The sequence below is a fragment of the Rhincodon typus genome, chromosome 10 (genome assembly GCF_021869965.1).
Source record: "Rhincodon typus isolate 14 chromosome 10, sRhiTyp1.1, whole genome shotgun sequence".
NCBI classification, from domain to species: Eukaryota; Metazoa; Chordata; class Chondrichthyes; order Orectolobiformes; family Rhincodontidae; genus Rhincodon; species Rhincodon typus.
The window spans coordinates 39878135-39891069 of record NC_063341.1 but is presented as its reverse complement, the minus strand read 5'-3'; the positions used below and the strand labels follow the sequence as shown (position 1 = coordinate 39891069).

Here is a 12935-nt window from a genome sequence, read left to right as displayed (position 1 = left end):
ACCTGAAATGTCTACTTTCCTGCTCCTCTGATGCTGCCTGACCTGCTATGTTCCTCCAGTTCCACACTCTATTGACTTTGTAAATCCCAAAGGGAGTACTTTTGGGATTTAAAGAGGCTGTTAAATGCATTTTCTTTTAAAAGTTCTCTTTTTCTAATCATAGAATTTTATAGCACAGAATTAGGTTATTTGTCCCAGAAAGAGTTTTCCAGTCTAATCTCAAACCCCAGTTATTCTCAATAACCCTACAAGTTAGCTTTCTTCAGATAGACGTCTAATTGCCTTGAAATTCCCTTGCCCTTTTCAATAATCCCACGGGATCCTGTGTAATGCACTGGGCCATCATCTTTTGATTTTTGTGGTCATGTCTCTGGGGTGGAATTTGACTCCGGCAAGAGTAGTACTAACTGAACCACTTCTGACACTAATTTAGATTTTACTGCTATTTTTCTCCCAAAATCTATTGTGCCTAGAGTTAAATTGCATCTGGCATGCCTGTTTCATCTGTTCCTCTTCAATATTTACCATGTTGCTGCATTTCATGTCATCTACAAACTGCAAACCTATGCCCCCTGTACCCAATTCAATTTTTTTTTTTTAATGAAAGCAAGATTCTTAATCCTCTTTTCCTGGAGAATAACACTGTTTGTCAAATCAACTGTCATGATGATGATTCTCTCTTCCAGTCCTTCAGCCAATTATGTACCAAGGTTACAACATCATGTTAATACCATGTGCTTCTGTTGCTTTTCATCCTTATTTGAACAGGGATGTAATATTTGCAGTGTTAATTCCTCTTTCATTAGCCAGATTGGAGTGAAAAGTTGTGGCCAGAAGTCTTTCTGCCTACAAAGTAGTTTCTCATATCAACCTGTTAAGAATATTGTGATTCCAATTGAAACAGAGAACCTTTGGGTTTTTTATTTAAGAAATTTGAACTTCCAATTGATGATTATCAAAGATAATAAGTCATGAAATCTTCATGTAAGACTTTACTGTAACAAACAATATTGACTAAGCTGTATGGTAGGCAATTTTATACTTAATGGAATTATCCTCTATATTTAACACAGACAAATCATTTGGGTGTATTTTGTACTATACTTTTAATTGGTCATTGGATTTTTCTTTTTCCACTTCAATGTGAATCTTAGCTAAGAGTTTGCTTCAGTACGTGCTTTTTTTTAATGTCTTGTTCTCCCTTCCTAGTTCCCTTCCTTGCTCATCCCATGACCAACCCTCCCTCTCATCCCTGCCTCCTTGACCTGTCTGTCTTCTCTTCCACCTATCCGTTCCTCCCACCTCACTGACCATTCCCCACCACTGCCCACCTGCACTCACCTATCACCATCCCACCTTCCTGCCTTGGCTGCTGTCTCTCTCTTGTGTGCTCTCTCTCTCTTTATTTATTTCAGAGCTCCCTTCCCTCTTCCCCCATTTCTGACTAAAGGTCCTGACCCGAAACGTCAGCTTTCCTGCTCCTCCATACTGTTATCCACTGCATCATGAATCACATTGGCTTTGTATCCAAGTTGAGCCATTATTTAGCTCTTATATTTCTATTCCTAGAATCAAATGGATAGTCCAAAGTTTACAATTTTGCATTCTTGGTGCCTTCCTTGGAGTTTACAGCTTACCACTCTAACAACAGATGTTGATACCATTGTCTCAAACTGTGAACACTTTTATCCCCAGCAAAATAACCTGGGCCTCTCTTTAATATTAAACAGCCATGTTACCACAAGACTATAGTCAAACAGCCTTCAGCACAGCTCATAGCTCCTTCTGTATCCTAAATTAAAGCCACAGTGCCATCTAGACTAGATAGATTTTTATCTTTACCTAGTTGATAACTACCCACCCCCTCAACTGCAAGACTACTTTCATCCTGTCATGCAAGCTGATACATGGTTCTCATTCAGAGTTCCAATATGCCCTCTACCTCGACAATATTTCCTCTGTCTCTAATTGACACTGCTATTTCTTTAATTATCTTTCTGTAAGGTTTATAATGATCATTGGGTTACTTTTTTTCTCTTTAGTAATCCCTTTTCAATTTTCCTTGGTGTGCTCTTTATTCTACCTGTTAATGTCTCTATTTTATTGTTATCCCTATTTTCTTTTGGGAGGTTGAGTTTGGTTATTCTACCTTTCCACTTTTTTTGGTATGAGATGCTGGTGGTTTCTATGCAAAATATTTATTTCTACCGCAAAAGCCTGCATTTTCTCACTTACTGTTTCAGTTCATGCATTACTCCAACATGTCTGTTTTAATTCTATTTCAAAGCGTGGAAATTGTTAAACTGCCGTTTGTTCACCTACTGAAACAGGAGTCAATCCAAAATATTCCAAAATCTGTTTGTATTGTTTTAAGATATAAACACCACTTGTTTGTTCGTTCTTCTGTCTAATTTGTTCCCATAATGGGGAATATTCAGCAATTAAACATTTTCTAATCCACCTGATCAGAGGTGTTATTATATGCCTATAAAGCAGGTGGGACTTGAACTGCAGCCTCCTGGCTCAGGTAAATACATTTGCACTGAAAATTCAGCCATTCTTTTAAGGAAAAGTTCAGTTATTGAACATTTAACTTCATTGAGTACAGCAGCTCCCTATATCTCTTGAGCATGTTTTCAAAAGGACCTAAGATATTCATTTTTTAATATTTTCCATAACTACATTCAAGCCAAATTATTTTGTGATCACTATTGTCCAGTTCTCCCACTTTAATGCATTTCACATACCCTACATAAGTTATGGTCAGCTCCCTTGCTCTGGGCTAAAGCATACTGATGAAGATATTTCTGCAGTGAAGGTTTTTGGAATTCTCCACATCCTCCTTTTCTTCCTTCCCATTGTTCATCTCCTTGTCTATTTTGGCACAATTGAAGCACTCACTTTATAAAAATAAACAATTTATTCTTTCGTGGGATATGGGCTACTTTTGGAAGATGGACATTGAAGTGTACTTCACAGTTCTGATAGGGCAGGAGTTCCAGGATTCTAATGCAACAATGGTGAAGGAACACAAATTTATAATTCTCAGTCAGAGTAGTGCGTGGCTTCAATAGATCCTGCAGGTAGTGTTTCCATGTAACTGCTGCCTTTATCATTCTGGGTGGTAGAAGGTTCTGTCAAATGAGCCTTGATGAATTTCTGCTATGCATCTTTTAGATCGTGCTCGTTAGCAGGCTGCTTTGGCCTGGATGGCGTTGCACTTTGTGTTATTGGAGCTGCGTTTATCCAGACAAGTGGAGAATATTTCATTGCACTGCTGATTTGCCCCTTTGAAGATAGGGGCAAAGCTGAGTGGAATCAGGAGGTGAGTTACTTGCTTCAGAATTCCCAGCTTTTGACCTGCTCTTGTAGCCACGTATTTAAATGGTTAGTCCAATTTTAATTTCTGCCTAATGTTGATAGGGTATTCAGTAATAATATCGCTTACTATTCTAGCAATGTTGCTTGATTCTGCCTTGTGCAGCACAGATGTTATTTACCACTTACCATCTGAAATCTGAATGTTGTCCAGGTTTTGCTGCTTATGGCCACAAACTATTTTGTATCTGAAGAGTGATGAATTGTATTGAATGTTGTGCCATCATCAGCGAGCAAACGGCACTTCTGACTTTATGATGGACCAATGGTCGTTGAAGCAGCTGATGATGTTTAAAGTTTTCTGAGCTACAAATCTTCAGGTTGTCGTTGAGGTTGTGGACTTGCTCACTAAGCTGGTGTATTTGATTGCACATGTATCATAACCCTACTAGGCTTGTGCCAGAGACATGCCAGGGAATTCTGGGCCTGGCATTCTAACCGGAACTCCATGAGCAAACACATTGAACTGGACCTAATATACAAACCACCGAAATACAGAACCAGAAGTGATGCCAACCACTCCAGCAAACAGAGGCATATAAATAACAAGCGGGACAGAACACCAACGCTTCACCAGAGATGCATTTATGATGTTACCTAGCAGGATGACACAATGTCTGCAGTCAAAGACACCAGCTCGCTGAGCAAGTCTGCAACCTTAGCTGATGATTTGGGCCTGGGAATAACCCGGAGGAGCTCCTCCAGCGATGTCCTGGAGCTGAGATGACCAAGCTCCATCAGCTACAATCCTCTCCAAACATTGCTTCAGATATGACTCCAGACAGTGTTTTCCTCCTGATTTCCTATTCACTCCTCCAGTTTTAACAAGGCTTCTTGATGCCATATTGGTTCAAATGTGACCTTGATGTCAAGGGCAGTCATTCTCTCCAAGTCTGGAGTTGAGCTCTTTTGTCCATGTTTGAATTAAGGCTGTAATGCCAGGTGCTGAGTGGCCCAGACAGGACACACATTGTATATCACTAAGCAACTGTTGCTTGAGAGCATTGTCGAAATTCTCATCCTTCACTCTCTTGGCAATCAAGAGTAGACTGTTGGTAATTGGTCAGGTTAGATTTGCCAAGCTTTTCATATACCGAACATATACTGGGGTATTTGGCAGCGGAGTGTGCAGAGTCTGGGCTCCTGTGCCTGGGTTTGTCCTTTTCCTCCTTCTTCTTTTTTTTTTCTTGTTTCCTTCTTCTCCCCTTTTTCTCAAGTTTTAGCAAAAACTAAATAAAACTACCTGACAAAGAGAGCTCTTCGGTAGAAAGGCAGTTTCAAGGGCTTCAGTGGTGTCGGTGTCTTAAGAGGCGGCTCGACTACAGAGTCGGTTGGTTGTGAAGCCTTGAGTGAGACTCTCCTTCTGTGTGCAGTGGACCCCTGCCAGTGGCATGGTGTGAGCTAGGAAGCCTAGGGTGGGATTATGGCAGAAACGTAGCGTGGGCTGGGTAGCCCAGAGCAGGATTGTGTAGCAGTGGAGAAGGAAAAGTTGTACTCCTAATTAAATTATCTTTATTTCTTTTTGTTTTATTTTTGATGTGAATGATGCCTATGCATGGTGGCAGTACACACTTTTCACTATTTTATGTTGAATACACATGACAGTAAATAATTCTACATTGTTGGATTGATGTCATTGTTTTATCTGTAGTTTGGCTAGGGGCAAGGCTAGTTCTGGAGCACAAGTTTTCAGAGCTTGTGGCTTTTGCTGTATCCAGTGCCTCCATCCATTTCTTGATATCACATGGAGTGAATTGAGTTGTCTGAAGACTGCAATCCTGAGGCCACTTCTGGCTGAAAATTGTTTGTGAATATTTCAGGCTTATCTTTTGCACTGATGTGCTGGTTGTCCTATCATTTGAGTATGGGGCTATTTGTAGAGCTACCGCCTCCAGTGAGTTGTTTGATTGTCCACCACCATTCATGACTGGATGTGGCAGTACAGCAGAGTTTGAACCTGATCCGTTGGTTGTGGAATTGCTTGGCTATGTCTATCACTGTGTAACTTATGCTGACACATAAGTAGTCCTGTTTTGTAGTGTCGCCAGACTGACATCACCTCCTTTTAGGCATAATTGGCACTTTGCATGCCCTCCTGCACTCTCCATTTGAACCAGGACTCATCTCCTGGCTTGATGGTAATTGAATGAGGGATATGCCAGGCCTTGAGGCTGCAGATCCTGTGGAGGACAGGTCTGTTGATGAAGGTCTGCAGTGCCTTGTGGATGCCCAGTCTTTAGTATTTTAGTTTGGGTTCTGAGGAAGGGTCACCAGACCCGAAACGTTAACTCTGTTTTCTCCTCCACAGATGCTGCCAGACCTGCTGACCTTTTCCAGCAACTTTGTTTTTTTTTGTTTGTTCCCAGTCTTTAGTTGCTTGATCTGTTTGAAGTCTGTCCCATGTAGCACAGTGATTGTGGTTTGGCACTGGAGGGTATTTTCAATATGAAGATGGCACTTGGCCTCCACAATGACTGTGATGGTAACTCTTTACTGTTAGGAACAGATGCACTTATGGCAGGCGGGTTGGTTGAGGCTCCGGTCAAGTGCATTTTGCCTTGGTTTCCTTACCATCTGCTGTAGATACAGTCTAGAAGTTATGTCCTTTGGACTCAATTAGCTCAGCTAGTCATGGTGTTGTTGAAGGCATTAAAATCCCCCACATATAGCATGTTCTATATCCTTGCTACCCTCTGTGCTTTCTACAAATGGTGCTCAACATTTGAGTACTGATTTATCAACTGAGGAGGCTTGGTACATGGTAATTTCCTCCTCTGTTTGACATGATGCAATGAGAATTCATGGGGAGTGGAGTCTATGTTGCCCTGGGAGTCCAGAACACCCTCCTGACTGTGTATACCACTGTGCTATTTGGTCCACTTCACTTGGCCTATCTTGCTAATGGGACAGGATGTATCAGGGGTGGTTATGTTGTGTGGGGCATTGTGTGTAAGGTTTGGTTCTGAGAGTGTGGTTCAGTCTGTTTCTTGACCAGTCTACAGCTCTCCCAATTTTGGTACTAACCCACACATTAGTGTGGAGGACCTTGCAGGGTTGATAAGGCTGCATTGCCTGGTGCTTTAGTTGATGCCAGGATTTCCACCTAGTTTATTCCTTTCTTTTGAGATTTGCTAGTGATTGACACAACTGAGTGGCCTACTAGATCGTTTTGAAGGCAGTTAAGGATCAACCATACCGCTGTGTCTCTGGAGTCAAGATGACCATTTCCTATCCTAGAGCACATTGGGTGTTAGTGAATTTAAATGGGTTTTGCGAGACTCAACATTGCATCATTCGACTTCAAATTCCAAATCCATCATCTGGGATTCAAATCCTGGTTCCCAGAAAGTTACTTTGGTCTCTGGAATACTTGTCCAGCCATCATACAACTTTGCCTCCTATCCAGTAGACTTTCAAAATCAAAATGTTTTGCTACGATAATATATTCCTACATTTTAAAATAAAAGTACTCAAAATAAAACAAAGGAATCAAATTATTATTGACACTAGGTCAATGGAATATGGTACATTTACCATGTTGTTTTACATATAAAACAGGATTGGTTACACAAGATTACAGATATGCAGGGTATGCAATGGTATAGAAGTGTACAGTTCCAAAGAGTGCAGAACTTTTCATTTTCTCAATTATATTTGCAACAAAGAAGAAAGAACGTGAGGTTGTCTGTCTTTCATCAGATTAGTCATTTTTTGTTCTTAGTTACTATTTTAGCATTTGAAGTTTTGTTACACTTTGTGTACCGTTTATGGAATTTCTGCTTTGTAAACAACTGTCAATTAAACTTATGCATTATTGCTTGATTTTAGGCATGAGTATCGAAGTGAACTTTGAAAACCTTACTTCTCACCAAATGGACTTTTCAAACAATACTATTGAAAGCCAATGCGTCCAAAGGTAAATTACTTGCTGAGGAGTTACTACAGTTGGTTTGATTGTTTTTGTGAGACATGTTTTCTGAAAGTTTATAATATTCACAGGCCACTAGAGCGGGGAATAACTTCTTTCAACTTTCCCAAGACGAAGTCAGCGTTATGGGATCCAACACCGCTTGGTGATGCAATAAGTATACAGCTAACCTATTATAGGTATGGTTTGCAGATTACTTACTTCCCCATATTTCAGGGTTAACTTTTTGACTCTTTAGATAATAGTTCTGTTGATTAATGAACTTAATTTCTAATACACTGAATTTATATAGCAATGCAATATTCATAAATGTATTTAAATGCTAAAACAAAGATGGTTTGAACTTTTGAGTTGCTAGTTTCTAATAGTTCAAAGTAAATGATTATTTCAAAAAGAATTAACTGAGTAAATTTTGCCTTTTGGTATTTTGGTTTTGAATTATTTGGGGTGAACTTTTGTAGGTAATAGATTGAAAACATAATACATCAACGTAAAAAGGATATCGGAAACTTAGTAAATAGAGCAGGAATAGGCATTTTGCTCCTCAGAGTCATTGATTCATACAGCATGGAAACAGTCGCTTTGGTCAAACTAGTCCATGCCAAACATAATCCCAAATTAAACATAGTCCCACCAGCCTGCTCCTGGCCCTTATCCCTCCAAACATTTTCTATTCAAATATCCATCTAAATGTCTTTTGCGTCTTTTTGTTTTTAAATATCTCTTTCTCTGTCCTCTCACCTCTTTAAAAAATTTGTTCCCTAGTCTTGAAATTCCCCATCTTAGAGTTGATGGTAGTTGTCTTTTCCCTATCAGGTCACGTCCTGTGCTCCAGTGGAAACAGTCCCAGCCTATCCAGCAATCTTCCTTATAACTCAAACCTTCCATACCAGGCAACATTTTGGTAAATTTCTTCTGAACCCTCTCCAGCTTGATAATATCCGTCCGATAACTGGGCAACCAGACTGGACATGCTATTCCAGAAGAAGCCTCACCAATGTCCTGTATAACCTCCAATTTAATGTCCCAACTCCTATATTCAAAGGACTGAGCAATGAAGGCAAGTGTGCCAAACACCTTTTTAACCATCCTGTATATGTGTGATGTAAACTCTTAAAGAATTATATACCTGCACCCCTAGGTCCCTCTGTTCTACAACACTACCCAAGGCCCTACCATAAATTGTAGAAGCCCTACCCTTGTTTGTTGTACCAAAATGCAATACTTTGCATTTATCCAGATTGAACTCTATCTGCCGTTTTTCAGCCCATTGACCCATTTTATCAAGATCCCTTTGTAATCCTAGAAAACCTTCACTGTCTACAATGCCAACAATTTTGGTGTCAGTCGCACACTTGCTGACTGTGCCTTCTATATTTTCGTCCAAATCATTAATATAAATGACAGACAAAAAGGGACCCAGAATCGATTCCTGTGGAACACCTCCAGTGTCGGGCCTCCAGTCTGAAAACCAACCCTCCACCATCAGTCTCTGTCTCCTGCTGTTAAGCCAATTAGGTATCCAATGGCAAACTCGTCCTGAATCCTTTGTAACCTAACTTTGACAAGGTTCCACATGAAATACTAATTAGCAAAGGCTTTACTAAAATCCAAATGACCAACATCTACTGCTCTGACATCAACCTTTTTGGTAACTTCCTCAAAAAACTCAGTCAAGTTTGTGAGAGATGATTTTCCTCACGCAAAACCATGCTGACTATCCCTAATCAATTTTTTCCTCTCTAAATGTCCATAAATCCTATATCTTTTATAATCATCTACAACCGAAGTCAGACCCGCAGGACTACAGTTCCCTCGTTTCTCCTTACAACCTTTTCTTAAAAGTACAACACTAGCCACCCTCCAGTCATAAGGCACCTCACCCGTAGTTATAGATGATGCAAATATTTCTGCAAGGGGTCTCATAATTTCCTCCCTTACTTCCCGCAACATTCTGGGATACATTAGATCAGATCCCAGAGACTTATCCACTTTATATTCTGTAAAACCTCCTGAATATAATGATTTGATCATCCAACTTAGTACTTTGTTCCCAATTTCTCCCATACCCTTTGGTCCCTTTTTAGCTCTAAGCACTATATCTAACTCCTCCTCCTTGAGAACATTCAATGTTTTGGTCGTAACTGCTTTCTATAGCAGAGAATTCTACAGTCTTGCCACTCTCTCTGGATGGGGAAAAAAATTCTCTTCATCTCAAGCATACATGAGATATCCTTAAACTGTGACTCCTTGTTTTGGACTTCCCGATCATTGGGAACATCCTTCCCAAGATCAAAGCTTTTGGGGTTTCCAACATTGTTTTTGTTTGTTTGATCTCCAGCATGTATGGTTACATTTTATTGGAAAACCTGGTGAACAGCTCCTTTTTAAACCAATAAAGGAGCAAACAGTTTAGAATAACTAAGCAAGGCAATGAAATAAAAGTGGAAAATGCTGCAGAGTACATTAGCTGATACAGAAGTTTGGTTTTATTTAGAATGATTGAGGGATCAGAATGAAAGTTAAAAGAATAAGTTTGCAGGAAATCAAAAAAAGGTCGGGATGAGGTTTGCAGAAAGAAATGGTTTACTCATCTGCTTTGGTCTTGCCAGTGTATTTATCACAGCTAGCGCAATGAATTCGCAGTAACAAGTTGGAGTGGTTGCACGCATTCCTGACTTTTGTCTAGTGACCATTTGGAGTATGGACAAAATTGTGAGCAATGATGTCTCTAAAGTACATGAGATGTGACCTGGCACCTACCGTTTTCCTTGACTGATTAGACAATATCATAGAATCATACAGCACGGAAACGGACCCTTCGGTCCACCAGCCCACGGCGACCATAATTTTAAACTGAACTGGTCCCATTTGCCTGCACGTGGTCCATATCCCTCCAAACATTTCTTATTCATGTACTAATCCAAATGCCTTTTAAATGTTGTAACTGTACCTGCATCCACCACCACCTCTGGAAGTTCATTGCACACTCGAACCACACTGTTTCTTTTCTTTTTAAAAAGAATTGCCTTTCATGTCTTCACCTTTTTAAAAATATGCTCCCGAGTATTGAATTTCCCCCACCCTAGGGGAAAAAAAACACCTGTCATTTACCTTATCTATATCTGTATTGATTTTATAAACCTCTATATGGTCACCCCTCAACCTCTTGCGCTCCAATGAAAACGTCCCGGCCTATCCAGCATCTCCTTTACAACTCCATTCCGGAGCTTCTAAAAGTACCCATCTTCCTGGCAAAGGATGACGTAGACTGTTTGCAACCCTGGTGTTGTATTGATCCTGTGAGGTACTAACTGTATCTACATCATCAATGTCCGCTCCTTGCAGCTCCCGAACCTGGTCACACTACAGCTTGCCTGTTACAAAAGTCCTCCTGCATTTTTGTTTGCACAGATCTTCTATCTTCAACCCTACACAAGCTTGAGTTCATTCCGATTTCTCTTCCTGTGTTTTAACTTTGCACTGAGGTGTCTTTGACCTAATTATTGGATTCCGGTTAAGCGAGTCTTGAATTTTGTTTTTCTTGGTTTTTGCATTCATACATGGCCTTGTCTCTCAATGTTGAATCTTCTTCCACCTTAACCTTCCTAGATTTCTGCAGCCCTGCCTTTCTCTTGCCTCTTCAGCATTCCTAATACTAATTGTGTAGAAATAGTGAAATGTCTTCAGTTGCCAATACCGTAAGTTATGGAATTAGTCATAGAGATGTGCAGCATGGAAACAGACCCTTCGGTCCAATCATCCCTGCCAAACAGATATCCTAAATTAATCTAGTCCCATTTGGCCCGTATCCTTCTAAACCCTTCCTATTCATATACCCATGCAGATGCTTTTTTAAATGTTGCAACTGTTCCAGCCTCCACCATTTCCTCCAGCAGTTCATTCTATACACGCACAAATCTCTACATGAAAAAGTTACCCCTTTCTTTTTTAAATCTTTCCCCCTCTCACCTTAAACCTATGCCCTCTAGTTTTGGACTCCCTTACCCTGGGAAAAAGATTTTGGCTATTCATCCTATCTATGCCCCTCATGATTTTATAAACTTCAATAAGGTCACCCCTCAGCATCTGATGCTCCAGGGAAAATAGCCCCAGCCTATTCAGCCTCTCCCAATAGCTCAAACTCTCTAAACCTGGCAACCTCGTTGTAAATCTTTTCTGAACTCTCTCCAAGTTTCACAACATCTTTCCTATAAGTAAGGAGACTAGAATTGAACACAGTATTGAAAAATTGGCGTAACCTAAACCATCTTTAAGATGCTTCCAAAAACTAACTTTGTCCAAGTTTTTGGCCATCTTCCTTAACACAGTATGTTGTCCACTATTTGTGGTTTAGCAAACCTATAAATCTACTTGCAACTTTTTATTTTAAAGGCCTTCTGTAAATAGAAGTTGATATTTTCTAGCATCAGTTGTTCTTCCATTTTCCTTCATTATTCCATCTCTCTTCTAAAGAGTAAGCATTGCTGTAAGACAGCTACAATATAGAAGCCTTTATTTCTGAAGAAAGGTTTATAGTTCTTACTTTGTATGTATGCTGCTAATAATTATACACAACTCTGCAGAAACCCGAAGCTGCTTGTGGCAGAAAAGATCTTGCGTCTTGTCCATCGTCATGCCAAACAGAGTGGAAGAAAAATATTCTCCTGTTTTCTACTTGGGTCATTTGTTGTAGATGATGGTAAGTCCGTTATGTTCATTTTTTTTTTGAGGAGGAGGTGTTGTGACCCTCTTGTATAAAGCTTTGTGTCAGTAAACAATGTTATGAAGTTTGTCATCTGTCTTTAATTTTTAATATTAAATGTTTTATATATCATCTTGTGTGCCAATTTTGCTAATGTTTATATATCTAAAGTCTTTATACGTATTCGTACAGTGCTTTTCACAGCCCCAGTTGCCCCAACCCACTCAACTGGCACCACATCCATGAATACTCAGAACGTCAACCAATGCTCTTCTACACATGCATGCACACACATGCATGCATGTACCTGCTCTTAATTCCCTTCCCTACCTATTAATTCATTGCCTCACTCTGACCAGGGTCTGAAATTAAGCTGGTGTGTTCATAATATGTGTAACAGATGTGAACCCAAGAAGAGTTGATGATCTGAATCTTGTCCTTGCTAAGATCACTAACATTGCGCAGCTGCTCTCCAGTTGAAGCCTTCATTCCTTTTAGACTTCACTATTCTTATGTAGTCCTAGCTGGTCTCTCGCAATACATCCTTCTTAAGCTTGAGGCTATTCAAAACTCGGCCCATCTCTTTAACTTGCAACGAATTTCATTCTCGTCATACGTGTGCTTACTCATCAACATTGGCATATAATCAAGCAGCACCTAGTTTTCAAATTCACATTCATGTTTTCAAATCCCTGTGGTCTGCCTCACAATATCTCTTCCTGCCAGTCTCTCAACACTGTGGTATCTGACTTCCTCCTAATTCTGGCTGCTTGTGCATCCTAAATTTTGCTTACTCCACTATTGGCTATGCTGTCATTGCCTATCCTTGGGCCTCAAGCTCTGGAATAATACTCCTCTCCACGTTTCCAACATGTTTACTTTCCTTTTGAGATACTCACCTCACTCACCTCACTCACCTCACTC

At 40.1% G+C, this 12935-nt stretch overlaps 1 protein-coding gene across 1 annotated transcript in view; it reads left to right on the top strand.

Annotated features, from left to right (window-relative positions):
* stil (STIL centriolar assembly protein) overlaps positions 1 to 12935 on the top strand; it is a 46832-nt gene that overhangs the window by 3997 nt on the left and 29900 nt on the right. The window contains exons 2-4 of the mRNA XM_048602373.1: positions 7207 to 7294; positions 7378 to 7485; positions 11893 to 12008. Coding sequence (XP_048458330.1) covers positions 7209 to 7294; positions 7378 to 7485; positions 11893 to 12008 — 310 coding nt within the window. The 5' untranslated portion in view covers positions 7207 to 7208. The remainder of the gene's footprint in view (positions 1 to 7206; positions 7295 to 7377; positions 7486 to 11892; positions 12009 to 12935) is intronic.